The sequence below is a fragment of the Tupaia chinensis genome, unplaced genomic scaffold, assembly GCF_000334495.1.
Source record: "Tupaia chinensis unplaced genomic scaffold, TupChi_1.0 Scaffold000049_1, whole genome shotgun sequence".
NCBI classification, from domain to species: domain Eukaryota; kingdom Metazoa; phylum Chordata; class Mammalia; order Scandentia; family Tupaiidae; genus Tupaia; species Tupaia belangeri.
This window is the reverse complement of record NW_006159507.1, coordinates 2,343,949-2,365,986: the sequence shown is the minus strand read 5'-3', so window position 1 is coordinate 2,365,986 and position 22,038 is coordinate 2,343,949. Positions and strand designations below refer to the sequence as shown.

The 22,038-nt window shown below is 48.8% G+C and overlaps 1 protein-coding gene and 1 long non-coding RNA gene across 2 annotated transcripts in view; one reads left to right on the top strand and one right to left on the bottom strand.

Annotated features, from left to right (window-relative positions):
• Positions 1-1,168: 1,168 nt before the first annotated feature.
• LOC114009366 (uncharacterized) lies at positions 1,169-8,850 on the top strand. Its single transcript, XR_003550796.1, has 2 exons — positions 1,169-6,838; positions 7,069-8,850. It is a non-coding gene; the product is annotated as an uncharacterized LOC114009366 (long non-coding RNA).
• Positions 8,851-9,311: 461 nt separating this feature from the next.
• Positions 9,312-22,038, bottom strand: part of KCNB1 (potassium voltage-gated channel subfamily B member 1) — a 116,499-nt gene continuing 103,772 nt past the window's right edge. Inside the window, exon 2 of the mRNA XM_006141279.3 lies at positions 9,312-12,095. Coding sequence (XP_006141341.1) covers positions 10,092-12,095 — 2,004 coding nt within the window. The 3' untranslated portion in view covers positions 9,312-10,091. The remainder of the gene's footprint in view (positions 12,096-22,038) is intronic.

Genomic DNA, 22,038 nt, shown 5'->3' with positions numbered 1-22,038 from the left:
GTGGGGGGTGCTACGTCGTGGAGGTTGATGCCACATCAGGGAGGCCTGAATTTGGTTCCCAGCCCAACCTAAACAGGTTGGAGATAGTGGCCTACATCTGTGGCCCTTACTGACCGGAAAGCTGGGTCAGGAGGATCCTGGCGTGAGACACTGTCAGAAATATCTATCACTGGGACCAGCAGATGGCAAAATGGTTATGTTGCTGGACTCCTCCATAGTCGACCGCATTTCGAGTCCTGGACTCAGCAGCTTGAAACTCATGCCGGGCACATGTGCATGCACGCCCAAAATCCCAAGAGGAGAACAGAGGGGAAGGGATTACAACGTGGCCATCCCCTTTTGGTGGGGAGGGATAATTTCTCACTTTTTGTTTCCCCGTCTCTTTCTGTCTTCCAATGAACGCACACACTCTATAGCAAAAATCTCTCAAAAATGGGGCTGGCAGTTGGCATGGTGGCTAAGGGTGCTGGACTCCCACATGACCAACTGTGGTTTGAGTCCCAGACCTGGTGGCTTACTTTCTCACTTTCTCGCTCACTCTGTCTCTCTCTGGTCAAATTAAAATAAATAATTACCTAAATAAAATAAAGTTCAATAAAATAATTCTTTTTTAAAAATCTCTTTTAAAAATCTATTAAAAAAAGGAAAAAAGACAGAAATTAGTTGCTAGTATTTAAAAGTTGGGATGTGGCCCATAGAAACTCAGATTTCTGACTTCTCTTAACAATTTCGCATTTCTGGGCCCACTTGCCCATGTGATAAAAGCCAGCTGGAGATGAAGTGGCATCTCTTTAGACATGTATTAATTCTCCAGTTTGTCACACTCACCACCACTCCCCTATGTCTCTTCGCTAGGCTGAGTTTTTCATTTTGTTTCCCGCTTGACTCCGTAGACATCTGAACTTTCGTGGCACTGTGAAGTATTTTTATGAGACTCAGGCACAGCTGATATGAGAGCCAGAGTCAAAGCTTTGATCCACGGATGCAGCATGGAGTGGGTTAACACTGGCTCACACACTGGGGGGAACAAGCCTTCCCTCGTCTGGGAGAAGAGAAGAAGGCAGGGCTGCAGCTTCGGGCTCCCAGGTTCAGTCCCTTCTTACAGATCTTCACACTGCAGCCTCTCAGGGCCGCCCAGAGAATCACACACGCCACCACTCTTGTTTTCTCCATACCTTTTATTGAACTCTGCAGACTTCATTAAGGAACCATTTGCTTGGAAATTCTTAAACATTTGGACATATTTTACAAGACAGGACAGCAGCTGGAGGTCACACAAGGATCACGATTTCATCTCACCACATGCATAAACAGACACTGGATTTCTGTTTGGTTTCAGTGTGTGTGTGTGTGTGTGTGTGTGTGTGTGTGTGTGCAATGCTCATTTTCATCTTTACAAGGAGGGTTAGAGACGTAAACTGACGAGAGATGAACAGGACCCACGAACGCGACCCCAAGAAAAGAGCGGCTGAGGACATAGGTCATTTATGGCTAATGTGATTGGCTTGGCCCCCATCAAGGGTGGGGCAGTCAGAATGGCTTTGCTGGCAGAAAAGCCCCAATTTCACTCCATGGATTCCTGTGAGAGACAGAGAGTCTTAGCTGAGGGGATCGGGGTGCATGCTAACATGGGGGGGTTGGGGCTCAGAGAAAAGGAAACCATTGGCTCCAAAAGCTTGAGGACAGACTGGCCCTTTTATCCAGCTGGACCCCCATGGCTCAGGAAATGCAATCCAGTTTCCAGATACTGGCTCCTGCTCCTGCCCCAGCAAGTCCCAGACTAAGAGAAACCCCAGCCTCGGACCCTTGGCTTAGCCCACACGAAGTCCATGGAGCGTCTCTGTGTGGCCTAAGCTAGAGCCTGAGGTGGAAAAGCGCAGGAAGGGGAGTGAGAAGAACGCTGAGATGCCTGTGGGCCCCCCAGAAGCATGGCTCTGTGGCTCTTATCAGCTTGGGGCAAGTGTCAAATTTGGATGTTACCTTGACGCCAGATAAAGTCAAAGAACAGAGCATCTAGGTGAGCAGTGACAGGCTTCAGTGGGAGAGGGGCCCCCAGGTTCTTCTCCCTTCCTGATTAGTAATACCATAAGCCAGAGAAGAACTCATGAAGTCTAAGCTCCACCCACACATTCACCGGTCCATTGGTTCACTCAGAGGTCATTCCAGTGCTCGCCCTCAAAAACAACACAAGTTGAATGATCACTACATCAAGAGCACACTTTAGGGAAAACCCCGAGTTCCTTGTGCAGAAAACGGGCTTCCTCACCCTTGACCTTGAAGTCAAGATAGGTTTAGAGAGCCAAGCAGCCAGCAGCCGATCCTGTCCAGCAGTGGCCAATCCTCCCTGTCCCCGCCCACGCAGGCATGCTCTGCTCTTACACGTGAACTGTCGTCATCTAAAAGAAAAACTAAAAGAGCCCAAGTGCCAGGGAAGCCCAGAGGGCAGTGAGCCAAGCTGCAGAGAAGTCAGACACTCCTAGGCTGCTTTTCCTGCGCTCACCCTTCTTTCCAAACCTGGTTAACTCGGCGAAGCAGGAAGAGCAGGGCGATCCTTGCCTGGCCCTTGAGAGCATCCTAATGGGACAGACTGGGAGTGTCCTCCCGTTCCCTGAACTATCCTGTTATTGTCGCCTTGTGATGTTCCAACTTGAGCTCCCTGCGGAAAAGAGCCTGGGGGGCGGGGGGCTGATTTTTGTTTTATTTGGTTTCAGAGGAGGGCAGCTGCTCAGTCTACCCATCCAAACACATGGTCCCACCTTGCCCAATCAACACCCTGAGGCTGATTGGACCTGTGTTCACGCTGAGGTTGCAGCTCTCCTCCACAGCCACCACACACCACTGCACATGTGTCTGTGTGAGGGGCTCACAGATCGCTCTTGCCAGATACTTTCCTGCAGAATGCAGTATCCAGACCGATTTGGAAAGAAAGCCACGGTAGTGGGGGAGTGGGCATTCTGCGCCGAGGCAGCTGAAGGCTTGTTTTGTTGTAAAATAGAACATGGCCGCCTCTCTCTTTTGGCCCTTGTGGATTTACTTCATGGTTGGGGACTTTCAAATGTCTTGAATGAGATCTCCTGCTTTTTATTTTTTTACCCAAAAAAGAAGCCCTTTTGGTTCTGGTGCCATTTGCTGAGGCCTGGGCAGTTGTCTACTGGGTGGCTGGTTAGTGGTAAGTTCATTGTATCTCTGGTATAGAAAGCCTTGGGCTCCGGAGGGTGCAGGGTCTGGGCAGAAGGACTGAAGCACCGTGAGATGGCCAGCCAGAGATGGGGGGCTTTGTGGGCTGTTCCATGCCTGGCCTGAAACAGGTGGCATGAGTCCCACTCTGATGTGGTACTGCTTAGGTCACTGAGGAGGGCTCATGAATAGGGCGCTTCAATTTTCTGGGACAAAGAGCAGAGAGGCTGCAGGGTATCCTCTTGTCACCTTCCTGCTTTGGCACCCCTCCCCACAGCTACAAATCCTAGACTCTAAGTTCCTGCTAACTGGGCCCCAGGCATAGGCCACAGTGGCTTGAGCCTGTGTCCAGAATGTTCAAACCACCTACCCACACGTGTGTGCAGTGTACACACACACACACCACACCATAAAACTAGGAGAGGTTCCCTGTTTAGTCCAGTTTTCATGCAATACCAGGGATTCTTCAATGCCCTCTTGCCCCTCTTTAAACACCTATGTGGTAAGGAATTCATTATCTACCATGACATGCCATTGGGGTCTACGCTCAGACAGCTCAGCCTACTGGAAGAGCTTCCTTAATCTGACCTGCAGTCCACCGCTCTGCCCCTCTCACGCAAGCCTTGCATGCAGACTTGCTTCCAGAGTCTTCAATGTGGCCATCCTTCAGTTGGGTGGTGTCACGCTCAGGTGAACTGTACCATTCTACCCTATCCTGGCTAGCCTGGAAGAGGAGAGCTTTCCGGATCTTTCCAGAAATGGAAAGTTAGGGAGGGAAAGATGAGGGATGCTTGATAAACAGAGCCCCTTCCAAATTCAGTTCTTCAAATTGGCACTTGGGGATGTTCAGGAGAAAGCCCGGGTTTAGACAATATTGGGGACATTGATGGAAACTCAAACCATACAACACTTTCTTGATGAGGATGGCTATGGGCAGGGCTGTCTGCTTCTCTGAACGTCAAACCTAGGAAACAAGTGGGAGGCCATTTTGTTTTGTTTTTATTGTCCTTGTACAAAAGTTTTTTTTAAATCTTGTGTTTGATTTAGCTCTGGTTCAGATCAGATTACCAGGATAGGAACATTCTGATTAAGGTCATTGTGCAAAATAGTAAGTCTGTATTTGGGCAGACTTACTTCCGCTTGTGGTTTCTCTGGTAGGGACAGGCCACTGCCATCTGGGGGTCCTGGTTGGTCTCACATCTCTGATTCTGGCAGAGTCCTGAACCCAGCAGCTGGCAGCGAGACAGGTCGGACACTGAGACCCGCATGAAAGTGAGGTGGGGATGACCCGGCCTTTCCTCATCGTCCTGCACGGCTGGTGGGTGGAGAATCACTTTCTGCTCAAGATCCTGCTCAGTGAATCTCCTCTGCCCACCGGAGGCTGAAAACTGCCTCGTGGAATTAATGACCACAATGATCCAAAAACTCCCCAAGGCTTGGATAGGCGAAGCTGGAAAAATCCACTGCTCTTGCCACAAATCTCCTGCCCTGTGGATCCAGGCAGCTGGAGCGAGAAGGGAGATGAGATAGCAGATTCTAGGGACATCTCCATAGGGTTTGGCTGTACTGGTGTCTGGCCAGTATTTTTTTTTTTTTTGGCTGTAAAAGCTGGATTGAAATGAGGCCCACCATGTTCTTCTGGGGTTCAAGAACCCTAAAATGCTCTAGCCTTAATATCCGATTGATACACAGGGGAGTGGAGTACTTAGCAGAGGAACGGGCCCGCCAAAAGGGACTTCGGTGCGTTCTGGGTCTCAGAAATGGCAGCAGAAAGTTTGTTCACAGGAGATTTTTGGTTCCAAGATCTGTAAGGATGAGAAAACTCCTAGGAGGGGTGTGGAGGATGAGCTCAGAGAACCAGCCCACGTCCCTTCCTGATTTTGAGGTCCATCTGTGGCCCTGCCTCCCTTGGCCTCACTCCTGCATTCATGCCCTGAATTCTAAGGAACAATGAATAGGAGGAACGCAGAATTAGGAAAGCAACAACGTCAGCAGACTCTAGGCCTAGCGTCAGGAAATGCCTACACAAGGAAGCCAACCCCCAGAGCCCTTCCCCACCCCCAGAAAATCGGAATCAAAAAAACAGAAGAAAAGAAAAAACAGCCCAAGAGATGATGGGAAGAAATGAAAAATGGCCAGAAAATATCACCTATGATAATGACCAACCATAAAAACCCTAAGATATTATTTCATAGTACAAAAGAAGAAACTAGACTGAATTGCCCTATTATAAATTTGCTAAAAATACATATATATATATATATATTTATCTGAACAGAAAAATAGACTACTTTGAGATGCGTGGAGGTCCTATAACGTGGTCGCGCATCAGATACGTCGAGAGCCAGAAAAATGGCAAAAGAAAATGCAGAGGTAACTATTTTTTCTGGGTGCAGCCAGAGCTGATTGGGGTCCCCCTGGCTGAGTGACATAAAAGTATTTGAATGCTGAAATATAAGCAGTGAGAGGTGAGGAAACAACACCTCGGGGACTAGAAGATGTTCATTGTCCTGCTGGGGGACTCCGGGGAGCCCCATTCTTCCTCCTGCCAACTTTACAGCTACAGAAAAAGTCCTTTCTCAGAGGAACATGTCCTGGGAGCTTTTTGCCATGCCCTCCCTGGATTCCAAGTTATTAGACTGGAGGCCGAAAAGCCTGGGGTTCTGTTACTTGAGACTAGCTGGCAGAGAAATAAGGAAAGGAGACAGAGGGACGGAGGGAGACCTGGCTTTCATGACCCTTGTCCGTGGTGAATTTGAAATAGCCCCTTGTTCAGGAGCTAGACGGCTGGAGTGAGACAGAAATATACAATAGTTACAAATATCAACAATACATTACAGTTTCACAGAAGAGAATCCTGTGGTTTTTCTCCTTAGAAACGTGGATCTTGTTAGGAGAAAGGGCAGAGACGAGGCTGCAAGACACTGCGGAGGAGAGGTTAGGAGTCAGTTTGACTAAGTTTATATCCCCAGCGGTTTTCAGGGGCAAACTCCGTGGGTTGAAAGGAAGTGGCCTCCTCAGGATTTTACGGTTTCCTCTTCTTCCTCTTCTTCCTCCTTCTTGATCCCCAATTCTTTGAGACAAAGGGGCTTCCTAAGAACCTTCCTCCTTGTTCTTCCCCTTGAAGTGTGCTTAAGATAGAATTCCTAAAGAAGGCACTGAGCAATCCACTGCACCGAAGTCCTATGTTTTCTTTTACCCAAAGATAAAAAGGTGAATAAACTGTCTTCTCCAAAGCTTGCCCACCGCTCTCACCACTGGCTACAGACCCTCCTTGGAGTGATGGGGACACACAGCTAGCTGGCCCCTAGCCCTTTCTGATAATGGTGGAAGTTGGAACTCCAATTCAGCTGGGTTCTTGAGTTTCATTGAAGTTGCCAAAGGGCCCAGGCAACCATCAACCTCCAGCCCCTCGCGTGTTTGTTCGGGTTCGCTTGTTTCTGCTCTGGGTGGTTCAGGATTGGATGGAAAATGGACCACCAAGTCAAAGCAGGACTGGCCTTCGAGCCATCGCTTTCCACTTCTCCATCAGTACCGATCCATCAAGCTGAGCTTCTCCGCGGAGACTCGTAGGTAGATTTCCCAGTGCACGCACATACAGGTATACAGGTACAGGTCAGGTGTACACTTAGTAAAATCTGGGCATGTTCCTTTTTGGCAGGTGGGGGACTGGGAAAATTTTTACAATATGCTAGTTTGAATTGAGCACAGGGTAAAAGCAATATCCCCACAATACATACACATTCAAGTAAAAGGAAAAAAAAAAAAAAAACAACCCAAACCAAAACGGAATACGTTCTAAGCATAGTATATGCTGAATTTCAATTATTCTGTTTCTATAAGAACTCTATAGGACTCTGGCTCTTCAGCCTGAAAAGGTAGGTTCTTAAGGTGGGGGACTGGGAAAATTTTTACAATATGCTAGTTTGAATTGAGCACAGGGTAAAAGCAATATCCCCACAATACATACACATTCAAGTAAAAGGAAAAAAAAAAAAAAAAACAACCCAAACCAAAACGGAATACGTTCTAAGCATAGTATATGCTGAATTTCAATTATTCTGTTTCTATAAGAACTCTATAGGACTCTGGCTCTTCAGCCTGAAAAGGTAGGTTCTTAATGATACTTCTGAATTCGTCCTTCAAAAGTGACTCAATAAAATGCTACTTTAAGGTCAGACAAAATACACGAGGGAGGAAGGAACAGGTCCCACGTGACCACGCAAGGCAGAAAGGGCCTTTGGTTACAAGGAGAGTTGCACCAATTGGTTATTAGTTTAAAAAAAAAAAAAAAGGAAAGACGTCATTTCCAATCTGTACACTTCTCATCTGCTTCAACTAACAAATGAAATGCCTTGATTTGAAGAAGGGGTGATAAATTCCTTCTCACTGTATATGGCTATATTTAAACATGTTCACTTTCCTGATATGTAAAATAGACTATATTATTATTATTATTAATTTTTACAGATAGCATCAGCTCTAAAAATATCTGAATCGGAAATCATAACTATTTACTTTTATCAAAAAGCATTTGTTTGTTTTCCCTGAATTTTCACATTTGTGCTGATGGTGGACATAAATGGTAATGAGAACAGAGAAGAGAACGTAAGATGGCCAGTGGAGAACTGACCCATGGTCGTCCCCTGGCAGGCCCCCAGCCCGGACTGTGTGCTCCACACGGATTTTGGAAGCGCGGCTGCTTCCTCTTTCTGGTGTGCAGCTCGTGTGGGATGACCTCACAGTCTCCTTGCCCCTAAGTCCCTTTGCATTCGCTGCTCGAGTACTCTGAAGATACCTAGGAAGAGTCAAGTCCTGGTTTTCTTTGTTAACACGGCAAAGAACAGCACTGCACCTTCTTGGGGGATCCATAGTCCCTGGAGATGCTGGGAAGTGGCATGAACTAGGTTTGCAGGTGGCAGAGAACACGTGCTTTTAAGGGTGGTGGGATGACCCCCATGTCACCGTACTTGTGACAAGTGGCTTCACCTCCTGTCATTGTACAGAGGGCAGGCAGAACAACTGACAGGTGGATCGTGCCATTGTACGAACAGGCAGACTAGCAACGAATTCCATTAAGGACAGGCAAACCAACAGCGTGTCTTTGTCCCACCAGGAAGACGTGTGCCTGTCACTGCATTGAGGATAGGCAGACCTACACTATTGCACTTGGGATGTCATCCACCAGCGTTATATTGAGAACCAACATCATTCCATTGTCTTACAGACAGACAGACCAAAAATGTGTGATCTTTACCGACAGATGAGCCAGCACCCGCATTGTCTTAATCAGGGGTTAATTAATGTCACTGTACTGAGTGGATTGGCCAACACTACCGCGCTGTTGGACTGAATGCAGGCAGGATGATGCCAGGTCATCAAACTAGGACAAGAAGACCAACACCAAGAAATACACCAGAACCACTCAGGACGCGCACAAATACTTATTGCTTTTGTCTGCATGGGCTGCATTGGTGGCTGCAGAAGGAATAGTACAGACAGTGACACTGAGAACACACCATGGCTGGTTGACAAGAGAGAGCAGAGTAGAACACCCAGTGCCCAATGTCACCACGTCCTTCTGAGATGTGCATGTCTCCTGTACACATGACTTTAGGGAAGGCCCCTCCCAAGGGCCAAGAGCCCCTGCTGACCCAAGAGGTTTAAGGGGAAGCTTCAGAGAGGCAGGGAAGGAGCCCACAGATTTGATATGGCGGACAGCGATACCAGCACAGTATCACCACTGGGCCGGAAACAGGCATAGAGCAACAACCCAACTAAAGTTCCCACAAGTGGCCCGCGGGAAGTAGTGCTTGTTTTAAAGTGCAAGATGTTGACACTGTCCCTGGTAGAACCTCCTTTTGTAAAACATAAAGTGCTTTTTATTTTAACTTTTTTTTTTTTTTAAACTTGAATATCACAGGAAACAAAAAAGAATTTCTATTATGGTAGGCGCTTTCCCTGCTGCGGCAGAAAATATTCGAAAGTCTGAATTGGGCATTTCAATTAGGGGTGTTTTTTGTTTTCTTTCATTTTTTGCAGGTAAAAAAAAATGAGATCATTATGCTTTTCTTCAGTGACACACAGTCTCTTTGAATAAGCTATTTCTTTTGCATATTTGACACTTGCATATCTTTTGAGTCTACACTAGTGATGTATAGGGAGAGTTTTCCTTCTACAACCCTAAAGCAATACTCCGAGTTCAGACTGTTGGCTGAGTGCCCGCCTTTGGAACCCCTCCCAGATGGCCGGGGGCAATTAGAATTGAGTACAAGTGGTGCAACTCACCCTGATGCTATCTCAAAATAAAATCTCAGGTACTACAGAATACTGAAGTCGATGAAGACATTGGAGTAAGGGTTTAGCGCTGGGATCGTGGCTTATGGCGCAGAGACTTCCCCGTGACACGAGTATTCCCTGTAGCCTTCTAACAGTGGGGTCCATCCAGGAGGTGATGGAGAGGTGTTTCTAGAGGTGGTCGGGCAACACCCAGTATTCAATAGGTCAACCCACTCTTTCAACACCAGCAACTTGTTCCAGAATCCTCCTCCAGCTGAAGCCGGAAGGGATGGGACTGTTGCCCTCAAAAGCTGTGATGGAAAGCCGTGGAAGAAGAATGGGAGTGGGTGACCTTGATTATGTCTAGAATAACGGTGGTGACAGCTGGGAGCTCCACCCGTGTGACCTCCCAGAGAGAGCAACAGAGTCGTTAGAAGGATGCACTTTACCCTATGGCTTGGCCGGCTTTACGGTGATGGGCCGGTCATGGCTCTCAAGGTCTTGGGGAACCTTCTCTGGAGTCTCTCTTCCTTTGGGGGGCTTTGAAGGGCCTTTCTGTTTCACAGTTTATGCAGAAAAGCTCTGTGGCAGGTAAGCTGAACAGCCCACTAGTCTCTCCTCCATGGCAGGGTAGTTCAGATGCTCGGGTCCCGAGAACTTCCATGGGCTCCTCCCCCTGGCAACACACGGACGTCGGGGGAGATGTGGTTCTCCAGCTTACACTTGTCCTGGCCACTGGGGCCTTTTCCAGTCAATGCTTCTGTGGAGTAAATACAGTTCTGCCTTAAGAACTTAGGGGAGGTTGGGAGGGGGGAGCTTTCAAAGTGGTTCTTCTCTGGTCGTGTCCCAACACCGAACTTGGGACTGGTGCTCCCATGGAGGCTTTTGGGAGGGCTGGAGTCCACACTGTAAAGCAGCTGCCCCTCGTCATCTGTGTCTGCGTCAATGTACTGGTGGATCCCTGCCTCGAAATTGAATGCTATTGCTGCGTGCTTCTCAGGTGACCGGGGGGGTGTCCTAGCACTTGCTGTGGTGTAGACAGAGGATTCCGGGCTCAGTACAGACTTGTCCAAGAGCGTGGCACACTCCAGCCCAGTGACAGCAGCCGCGGCACCTCCCCGGCTCCTAAGAGGGTCATACCTCTCCAGAACAGGCAGGAGAGGACTAGGATCACCCTCCATAAAGTTGACCTTAAGTGCTCGGAGCTTCAAGGGGTTGGTCTTCATGGAACTCTTAGGGCTCTCAATGAAGAAACTAGAGCGATGGCTGCCATCAGGGGTGGGATTGGCCTCTGCAAACCTGCCACCACTGGCACCCAGAGCTCCCTGCCAGCCCATCTCTGGGGCCATGCTGCCTCCAGTCTTGCTAGCGAGTGATGCCAAAGGGCTGTGGGAGAATCTGGTGGCTTCCTGGAAGTCCGTGGCACAGCTGATGAAGCTATCAATGCTCGACATACTTCGCATGTCGATTACTCCTTCCGTGCGAGTGGGCAGAGGCGCTATGGGGCTGGGGATGCTCTCCATTTCAAGTTCCTCCTTTGGTTTGCTTTGTGTGGCTGACTCCTTGGTATTGAGGATGGGCTGGGACTGGGCCTTGGCCATCTTATTGTACATGTCTTCCAACTGCTGGACATTCAGGTGCTGCGGGCTAGAGGATGATCTGGCTTTCTCAGGGGATCCCTGCTCCTTAGTTTCAAAGGACTTACTTGAGCTGGTTTCTGAAAGTGTCCTCTTTGTCCATTTCCATTTGTTGGGAGACAAGTGGTTATCTTGCACTTTCTCCTTCTTATTCATGTTATCCCCATTTTTCTCAACCACAATGTCCATCATCTCAATGCTCCGGGCGAAAGCATCCTTCATGTTCATGGATACGATGCTGCCATTCCTCTTGGCTCTCTCCAGAGCCTCTCTCCTCTTGATTGCTTTCTCCTGCCTCTTCTGCTCTTTGTAGAACTCAGAGAAGTTATTGACAATGATGGGGATGGGAAGAGCAATCACCAGGACCCCTGCAATGCAGCAGAGCCCCCCTACAATTTTTCCCAGAAGGGTTTTGGGGTAGATGTCTCCATATCCAACAGTTGTCATGGTGATGGTGGCCCACCAGAAAGAGGCCGGGATGCTTTTGAACTTGGTGTCATCCTCATCCTTCTCGGCAAAGAAAACAAGGCTGGAGAAGATCATGATGCCCATGGCGAGGAAGAGGATGAGCAAACCCAGCTCGTTGTAGCTCCTCCGCAGCGTGAAGCCCAGGGACTGGAGGCCAGTGGAGTGGCGCGCGAGCTTGAGGATGCGGAGGATCCGCATGATGCGGAAGATCTGGACCACGCGGCGGACGTTCTGGAACTGCAGTACACTCTTGTTGGACTCGGTGAGGAAGATGGTGACGTAGTATGGCAGGATGGCCAGTAAGTCGATGGCGTTGAGTGGGCCTTTGAAGAACTTCCACTTCTTGGGGGAGGAGAGGAACCGCAGCAGGTACTCCATGGTGAACCACGCGATGCACACGGCCTCCACGTGGGCCAGCTGGGGATTGTCCGTGGTCTGGCCAAACTCATCGAGGCTCTGCAGCTCAGGCAGCGTGTTGAGTGACAGGGCGATGGTGGAGAGGACAATGAACATGATGGAAATGATGGCAAGGATCTGCAAGGAGAAGAGAGTGGGATTAGTTACCAGGCACCAACAGGGAGATCCTCATAATTCCCCGAGTCTACAGGGCCCTCCGCAGTGTCTGAGAGTGGTCTCACTTCTCACTAGTCACTCAATGACTGGAGGTCTGTGCTACAAAGACAACTTATTCCAATCCATTTATTATCTACATGTGGAAACCAAGGCCAGGGAACAGAAATTATTTAACTCTGATCAGCAAGCCCAGTGGTTGGAAAACTTTTTTTTTTTTTTTTTTTTAAGATTATTTACTCTGAGACCAGTAGATGAGTAAAGGTTACATCTCTGGACTCTGGTATGGCCGACTGCTGTTCGAGTTCCAGACCTGGAGGCTTGAAACTCACGCCAGGCATGTGTGCGTGCGTGCTCAAGATGTCAAGAGGAGAATAGAGGAGAAGAAATTTCAGCGTAGCCATCCTGCCTGGGATGGTGATTTCTCACTTTCTGTCTCTGTCTTTCTTGAGAGCACACACACTCTATAGCGAAAATCTCTCTAAGGGAAGAAAAAAAAAGATTATTTATTTATGCTATGAATAGGAGAAAAAGACAGAGGGAAAAGGAGAGACAGGCAACAACCCCAACATGATCCCCAGGGCATGACATATCCTCAGCCTTCAGTCAGCTCTGGATCATTGGCAAGAGTGTGCCCAACGTACTCAGGGAGGCTTCCAGACTTGAACTGAGAACCTTCCCATGTGTGATAGCCCTGTAGAGCAGCATGTTTTACCACTGCATCATTTGACCCTGGCAAGCTTTTTCTGTAAAGGACCAGACAGCAAACACCTTGGCTCTGAAACCCAGGCAGTCTCTGTTGTGATCACTCATCTCTGCAGTTGTGGCCTGAAAGCAGCCTCAGATAACACCCACAAATGGGTGCAGTGGGTGCTTACTTGCAGAAACAGGCGGTAGGCTGAATGTGACCTGTAGGCCATAGCTTCCTGAGGGCTGAGCTAGATCGGAGGTTCATGACTGTAATGGGGTGGGGCACTACTTTCATGATGGTAATACTAAATACTTAGGATTTGCAGTGTCGGGGGGACCAGCAGTTAGTGTAATGGCTATGTCGCTGGACTCCCATGTAGTCGACCGCAGTTCGCATCCCGGACCCGGTGGCTTAAAACTCATGCCGGGCGCGTGTGCGTGCATGCCCAAGATCCTGAGAGGAGAATGGAGGAGAAGGGATTGCAGCGTGGCCATCCCCCCTGGGAGGATGATTTCTCGCTTTCTGTCTCTCTGTCTCTCTCTGTCTGTCTGGTGAACGCACACGCCCTATAGCAAAAACCTCTCCAAAAAAAAAGAGAGAGAGAGAGAGAGAAAGAGAGAGAGAGAGAAAGAGAGAAAAGGGATTTGCAGTGTCAGTGCTAGGCACTTTCCATGCAATTACTTATTTTGACCTTACAGCAACTTCATTAAATACTATTGGCTCCATCGAACAGATGAAGACACTTGGGCTTCCACAGAAGAAAAATTCTGTGGGAAATTCTGTGGCAGAGCCAGAATTTTAACCCAGGTCTATCAGATCTCAGACCAAGTGCTGCTAATGCTCTGTTAAAAATCAGGTGCCGGCAGGTGGCATGGTGGTTGTGAGCCCTTGACTCCCACATGGCTGACCGTGGTTTGAGTCTGGACTTGGCAGCTTGCTTTCTCTCTCTCTCTCTGTCTCTCTCTGGTCAAGTTAAAATAAATAAATAAGTAAATAAATAAATAAATAAATAAAGTTAAATAAAATAATTATTTTTAAAAATTTAGATGGACCAGGGATACCAGCAGATGGTGTAATGGTTATGTCACTGGACTCCCACATGGCTGACCTTGGTTCAAGTTTTGAACCCAGGTGCTTGAAACTCACGCTGAGCACATGTGTGTGTGTACCCAAGATCCCAAGGGGAAAATGGAGGAGAAGGGATTGCAGTGTGGCCATCCTCCCTGGGGGGGTGATTTCTCACTTTCTGTCTGTCTCTCTGTCTCTCTGGCAAGCACACACATCCTATAGCAAAAAAAACCTCTCTCTTAAAAAAAAGAAAATTGGATGGGCCAGGGGCCAGTAGGTGACATGGTAGTTGAGGCACAGGACTCCCACATGGCCAACTGTGGTTCGAGTCCTGGACTTGGTGACTTGCTTTCTTACTCTCTCTCTCTCTTTTCTTGGTGGGCGCATGTGCCCTCTGGTGAATGAAAAGAAAATAATAATATTAAGTAAAATTAAATAAATACTTCTTACACACACACACACACACACACGGGCCCAGCCTCTCTGGCACAATTGGTAGTGACTGTGGAGCTGGAAGCCACATGCTGACTGCAGTCTGAGTTCCCGCCTGGTCAGCCTGGAAACATGCAGATGTGCAAATGCTAGTGTGTGCCCAGGATCCTGGTGGACGAGAGGCCTGGTGGAAAAGGACTGCAGCGTCTCTGTGTCCTGTGGAGGGTGCTTCTCTCTCTCTCATGAGCGCATATATTTTATCATACATTTTTAAAAAATCAGATAAAAGCTAGTGGTTCTTCTGCTAGAAAATGCCCAGGATCAATAAAGAGAAAATAATAAATAAAATTAAATAAAAAAATCTTTGCAAGTAATTTCCAAGGAAGCACAGACACTGTGGGTCCACGTTATTAACTCCTGAGCTCTGGGACTGGCAGGTGGTGTGGTGGTTAAGGGTGCTGGACTTCCACGTGGTTGACTGTGGTTAAAGTCTTAGACCTGGCGGCTTGCTTTCTTACTTCCCCCCCATCCCCAGCCCTCTCTGGTCGAATTAAGATAAAATAAAAATAAATAAAATTTTAAAAAATGAACTATGAGCCCTTGTGAAGGTGAAGGACCTTGGTTTATCTATCTTTGAGTCCCTGAATCAAGAAGAGGGCTTGGGCAGACAAAGGGCCTGCTGGATGTAATGGGAAGATATTGGAACCCAGGCCAGTCTGCAGACTATGCAGAAAGGCAGTAGATGTGATAAATTGCTCAGAAGATCTTTTTTAAAAAATTCAAATCCAATCACATTTCCTGCTTTCTACATCTCTAAGACTCTTCAGGACAAAAATCTAAACCTCTTCGTGTATCTATTGGGTTTCCCACACCCGCCTCTTCCTGGAAACTTGTCCTTGTCCTGTTCTCACTGCAGGGGGGGGTGGACCTGGTCACCATGCTTGTAACATCTGGCCCTGGCTGCCACTGATTGGTCTAGGTGTGGACAGAAAACCAGGCTGAGCCCATCTATAATATATGCTGGGCTTGGTCAACCCACCTTTAAGCCATGGCGCTCAGAGATCCATGGGGTGAGTGGGCTAGAGGAGTGAGCCCCTGAATTAAAGGTCCAATAGAATCAAGCTGGAAGCTGCTTTGTGATAAGCTCCAAACAAGCATCTCCAAAGTTGTAGGAAAATAGAAGCCATAGAAAAACGTGTGGAACCTTTGAAAGAAGCCACGGAAAAAAGGGAAGAGGAGAGGACAGGGGTGGCAAGGCCACATGGTGGGGGTGGGGGTCACCAGGGACTGCAGAGTGGCATTTAAGAGGACTCTGATGGCAGCTGTTTGGGGTTTAAGCCTTCACTCTGCCACTTCCTTTTTCTGAGCACGTTATTTCCATTATTTCCCTGTCATTTTCCATCTGACCCCTCAGTCTGGCCTCTCCTGCCACAGGTTCTTGAACTTCACCTGTCTCTGGCCACAAGCTATTGCTGGTCAGTTCTGCACACCAGAGCCTCCTTCCTTCCTTCCTTCCTTCCTTCCTTCCTTCCTTCCTTCCTTCCTTCTTCTTTCTTTGTTTTCTCTCTTTTTCTTTTTTTCTTCTTTCTTCCTTCTTCATCTTCTCCTCTCTCTCTATTTCTTTTTCTTCCTTCCTTCCTTCCTTCCTTCTTCCCTCTTTTTAGTTTTGCTATAGAGTGTATGCACTCACTGCAGAGCAACAGAGACAGAGAGAGGGAAAGTGATAAAGTACCCTTCAAGGGTGAGGGCCACTCCACAATTCCTTCTCCTCCCTTTCCTTCTTTTAGGGATCTTGAGCATACACATACCTCATGTATTTGATATATATATATATATATATATATAAAAGAAATGGAAAATTATTTATTGATCGTAACCACCTGGTATGTTCATCAAGTCATCAATTGTAGAACTCGATCTGCACAATTGGCCATGTGAGATCCAGCCATGTTAACCACCAGGCCAATGGCTGGTCCAAGTCTTAGTTTCTTTATTTGTACTCATTAAAAAAGAAAAATTCTATAATCGTATTAGAAAAGGAAATATTTGATGCATACAAAAGCAGACCTAAGCTATTGTGTCATTGGAAAAGTTAAGCCATGATGTATTTTTCCATGCAAAAAATGCATCACGACTTTTCTGACGACACAATATATACGACTTATGAACCACGCTTTGGGGACATCTGGGAACCCAGCACCCAAGTCAAGGAGCCGAGCAGGGCATCATGACCATGATACTCCCACGTCCCTTCCCGCCCCAGAGAGGGCCTCTGTGTAGACCTTTCCCCATCCCTTCGCTTTTCTGCAGTTTTCGATAGGACTATCAGCGTCCCTAAAGAAACTGCCGTTGGCTTCTCTGTTTTGACATCACACTTCTGCATTCTCCTGCTACTTAATACTACTCGCTCCTGAGTGGTAAAAGCCAGCCAGCCCACCCACTCACCTTCTTTGTTCTATTTTAACCTTATCTAAGAAATAATATGCAAGACGGCTGATTTCTCATGCCAGGGATATACGTACATGTTAAATATTCATCAAAAGAAACACGTGACTACGGAATAAAGCATGTTGGCAGTACTCTTTGGGAACTTCTGTGCTGAGGTTCGGAGGGCAGGATCCGGCGCTAAGGTTTATAGGCCAAGTGGCCTTGGGCAATGAAACGCTCCCTGCCTCAGTTTCCTTATTGGTAAAATGAAGAGATATGGGTAGCTCTTAACTGGGGCTGGTTTAACCTCCTGATGATTTCTGTAGACACTTTCAGTTGTCACAAACAGAGAGAGGCATGCTCCTGACCGCTGTGGGTGGGTGTCACGAGACACTGTTTCATACCCTGCAGTGCACTGGACAGCTCCTCATGGTGGATAAACTCTGGGACAGGCGACAGTCAGCCTTCACAGGCTGTGGGGTGGGGGCTGCGTGACTGTTAGCCCAGGGCCGGCATAGAGAGGGTCTGGTCTTACGTGCAGCCGGCAGGCCTGGCACAAGAAAGAGAAGATTCCTGGGGAGCTGTTCCTTTAAGAGCGAGGAGGTCCCGTTTCCCCCAGAGGCTGGGGGTGAGGGGAAGCCTGCTCCAGTTTCTAACCCCTAGACTAGGAAGGCCCACATAATTGATGTTCCGCTGACAAGCATCAATTATGCACCCAGCTATTGTAGGTCCTTGGGACCTGTTATTCTAATGCGGCATCCCTTTTGTACTGGAGAATGTGCTCCCTTCTCCGTGCTCCTCAGTCCCAGGATGCTTGGGAAAGAAGGAAAGAGGGGCAGAGTCCCCATGAAGCCTGGTGTGGGGTACTTCTGCTCAGGGCTGAGCTGGCCGTCAGAGCCCAGGCCTCCTTCTCCAGGGGGGCTCTCTAGGGCAGCCTGCTCCACCCTCCCAGATTCACTTATGCCCTAGAGCTACTTCCTGCCTGGGAACTACCGAACTGAGTTAACTCCTCTGGGCCTCAGTTTCTCCTTCTGTTAAAATGGGGGATCATTGCACGGCTGCCATGAGAATTCAGTGAGTTCATAGCGGCCCTAGACCAGGAGGCAGCCCAATAACCCTGGATCCTCACCACTTTTATTACTCCACAGCTTCATGTTTATTAATGAGCTGGTTTGGACTCACAGGCGTCCCAGTGCTATTATTCCCCAGCGTGTGGCCTTGGCCAGTCACTTCCCCTCTTGAAGCCTCCATTCCCTTTTCCCTAAAGCGGAGGTGATAGTAAATAAGCGCTTGCCACATAAGAACCCTTTAGTATGTTGTTATCAAGCCATCATTCAGGTAATTTATTGTCGGTCCCATTTCAACCCCTGGACTGGCTACTCCTGGAGGGCCACTAAGTCTGCGGACCCCAGCGACCAGCTAAGGCAGCAGGCGCCCTCTACACGGTTCATGACCGACCGTGCTGATCTGGCCTCCGGCATGGGCCCCAGAAGTGGGGGGCCCGCCACCACTGGGAGTCCTCTAGGTCCCAGTTCAGGGCCTCTGCTTTTCTGGGATCTGAGTCAATCAGGTTTGGGCAGGACTCCCGGAAGTTAAGGAGCAGAGGCAGGAGCCAGCACCAGGGACTGGGATACCAGCCCCAGATTCCCTCCTTGCGAGGAGGTTCTAAACCCGGAAACTACCTGTCTATACCAACTAGAAGTTGGGCCCCTGGGAGAAGAGATCACAGGCAAAAGTCCCCAAGAGGGGACTCTTTCTAAGTGTCACTTGAGGCAGTTGAGTACAGGGATGCCCATGGACTGAGTGACATCCTCTGCACACCTTACTGCTCTTCCAGGGCTGTGGACCGGGCTCAGAATGTCTGAGTAGAGAAGGGCTCACACTTATCTCTGCAGAGAAGGAAGGGCACTGGCCCACAGTCACATGGCTTTGGCAAGCTCGTAGCAGCCCTACCGTATAGGGCTTGCAAATTGCTGTTTATACGTGTGTGTTCACAGCAGCAGTATTCTTAATAGCTGTCATGCACACCACACACACACACACACACACACACACATGTCTGTCACCGATGAATGGATAAACTGAAAGTGCAATCCATACCATGGAATATTCTTCACACAGAGGAACCAGTACTGACACCTGCTATGGCACAGATAAATCTGTAACCGTTATGCTGAGTGAAAGAAGCCAGGCACAAAGAGCCAGAGATCTTGTGATTCCATTTCTACGAAATGTCCCAAACAGGCAGAGCTATACAGACAGAAACTAGGTTAGTGGTTGCCAGGGTGGGGATAGGGATTAACAGTTAATCCGTCATTGGGATGAAAATGTTCTAAACTGATTTAGGGTGATGGTTGTACAACTTGGTAAATTTTCTGAACATCATTGAATTGTCCACTGGGAATGAGTGACTTACATAATAAGTCAAGTCAGTCTCAATGAAGTTATATAAAAAGTTGCTTTCCAGAAAGGGCAGCTCCTGGCTTTCAGTGCCCACAGCTACACTGACAGGTCACAGGAGAGAAGCAGAACTCTGAGCAAGCCACAGCCTGCTGCAAACCTCCCGTTCCCGAAGCGTCCATTCCTTTGCACTTAGTTGGCTTATGTTGGTTGAGAATTTACTCAGTGCCATGCCTTTTGCTGAGGATGAAGCATAAAAAAGAGAATTTCCCTGGGTTCATGGAGCTGAGAGGGAGAGGCAGACAAAAAAGAAAAAAGAAAAAATAAATAAAACAAGCCCGTAAAGGAGCAGGTGACAGATGTGTGCTGTGTGCTACTGAGAACAACGCGCCTGGGGGTCAGTAGAGGAGCACTAGGGTGTCCACACGAGGTTGGGTGGGCAGGGCAGGCTGAGACTCGGGGATGAGGAGTGCATGCTCTTTAGAGATCTGAACACTCGCATGCACAGCCCTGCGGTGGCAATGAGCTTGGCACATGACAAAACAGGAAGAGGCTCGGAGTGGCCACGTGGGTTAGGAGGAGGGGGGAGAGGAGGTCAGAGAGGCTGGAGCTTGACGAGGCACAAAGAAGAGATCTGAGTGTTACGGGAAGACCACCTTCTTTTCTCCCCACTTCCTTCTCTCCCCTTCCTCCCACTGCATACTCCATGCCGAATCCTGGTGAAACCACCCACCAATCCAGATTCTTGCGGTTCCTTCTGCCTGGAGTGCTTTTTCCCTGCCCCATGCACTTCCCCTGATTCCTAAGGTCCACTTGGGCTCAGTTTAGGGCACTTGCTCCAGGGAGCTGCCTCTGACCCAGACGGTCTGGGTGCCATCTGTCCTGTGGCTCCCACGGTTCTGAGCAATGCTCAAGGCTGCAGTGGTCTTGCAGGCTGGAAGGTTTCTCCTCTCCATCCCTCAGTAAGGCCTCAGTTCCAGGAGGGTCCAGGCTGGGTCCATCTTGCCCACCCCCGGGTGCCAGTTCCCAAAACTGCCTGGCACAGAGCGGGTGTCTCCTATCTGGCTGAAAAGGAACGACAAGCAAATGAATGAACGGAGACTCTGAGACCCAAGTGGTGCTTTCCAGGTCACACAACTTGTAAGTCGTAGATCTTGTTAGTCGTACATCCGGGATTCCCAAGACGGTTTCAAGGACGTCAGAGAAGGTGGTTTCCGGACCAGCAAACCTTTTATGGCGCTTCCGCTTCCCCCAGTTTTAAGGGGGGGATTAAGCCAGGTAGTTTTAATTAGAAGGGTCACTGGCGCAAATCCGATTAAGGGGATTGGGAGCAGGCTGATGGTTTGCCCCCTCCTCTACAGGCCGGCCAGCTGCTGGCTGTTGGTGAGAAATGGGAGCCCGCCGCCTACAGGGGGCACGCGTGGGCTCCAGGGGACAGGAATCCAGGGATCGCCAGCTTGGACAACAACGGATAAAGGCAGAAGCACGTCCCGGAAGTGTAAGCGGGTACAGGGTGCTGCTGAGAGCACCCTGGCCATTCCAGCTCAGAGGCCTTGTGGCCGACAAGTTGATTTTCACTTAGTTGCCCAAGTTTAAAAACTGGGAAATTTCACGTAAAAATCTAGACTCTCAGATTCCCTTGGAAAATCAGAAGCTCTGTCTCCACTTGACCTACACTCCCAGTGATCCCCACTGGTAAGAGTTAAGAAGCAGCGGCCCCTTGGACAGGCACAGGCTCCCCACTCTGCCAAAGGCCCTTCCCTCTGGTCATTGCCTGCTCGGTCTCTGCTGGCACTGAGTTTGCAACCCTCACCCACTTGATGCAATAATGACGACAGCACTGCCCACTGCCCTGCCACCACGTACGAAGAACTTTCTAGACCAGGTCTGCATCTAACTGCACAAGCCAGGAACACAAGGGTCGGCCTTGCTGTGCTCACCACAGCCCTGGCTCCCATATCCTGTCTAAGCATCTCTGGATCTGTTCCATTCTCTCCATCTGTACAGCCACCACCCTGCCCCGAGCCACCGTCACCTCCCATCAGGGCCCTTGCAAACAGGCGTTTTTCTGGTCTCCCCAGACCCCTCTGGCCCACTGTAGCAAAGACTCCTTGATGTCCCCAATATCTCTTCTTCTCTTCTATTGTCAGAGTTGTAGCTGGGCACAGTGCTACGCAGAATAAAGGCATTTCTCAGCTTCCCTTACAGGTAGGTGCGGCCATGTGATTAAATCTGGTCAATGGGGGGCCAGCAGGTGGCGTGGTGGTTAAGGCGCTGGACACTCACATATGGTTGACAGCAGTTTGAGGTCCAAGCCTGGACCTCATGGCTTGCTTTCCTACTTTCCTTCTCTCTGTATGTTTGTCTTTCTCTGGTCAAATGAAAATAAATGAATGAGTAAATAAAATTAAATAATTTTAAAAAATTTGGCCAATGGAGGCTGGGCAGAAATCATCCTCTCATTTTCCTCCTTTTTGCTGGCTGGAGGCAGCTGTGATAGGAAGAGCTGGAACAACTGTCTTGGATCCGTGATGGAAGCAAATCCCCACCCTAGACTGGCTGTCTCTTTACAGAAAAAGCTTGCCGACGCCTGGTCTACCTCCTGTCAGCTTCTGGTTTCAGCCACTGCGAGCTGGGGCCTCTATGTCACAGCAGCACGGCTGATACCCTGCCTCACTCTCCAGCCTTATTTTGTTCCCGGCTCCCCACTGCCCTCTCCTCACAGGCATGTCAGTCTCCCTTTGGTCCCTCCCAGTCTCCACAGCCTTCCTGGCACAGGGTTTTTCCCATGCTGCTCCTGCTTGGAATGCATTTCCCTCTGCTCTGCCTGGGTAACTCCTGCTCCTCCTTCTTAGTTCAGGTCAAGCATCACCTCCTCAGGGAAGGCAT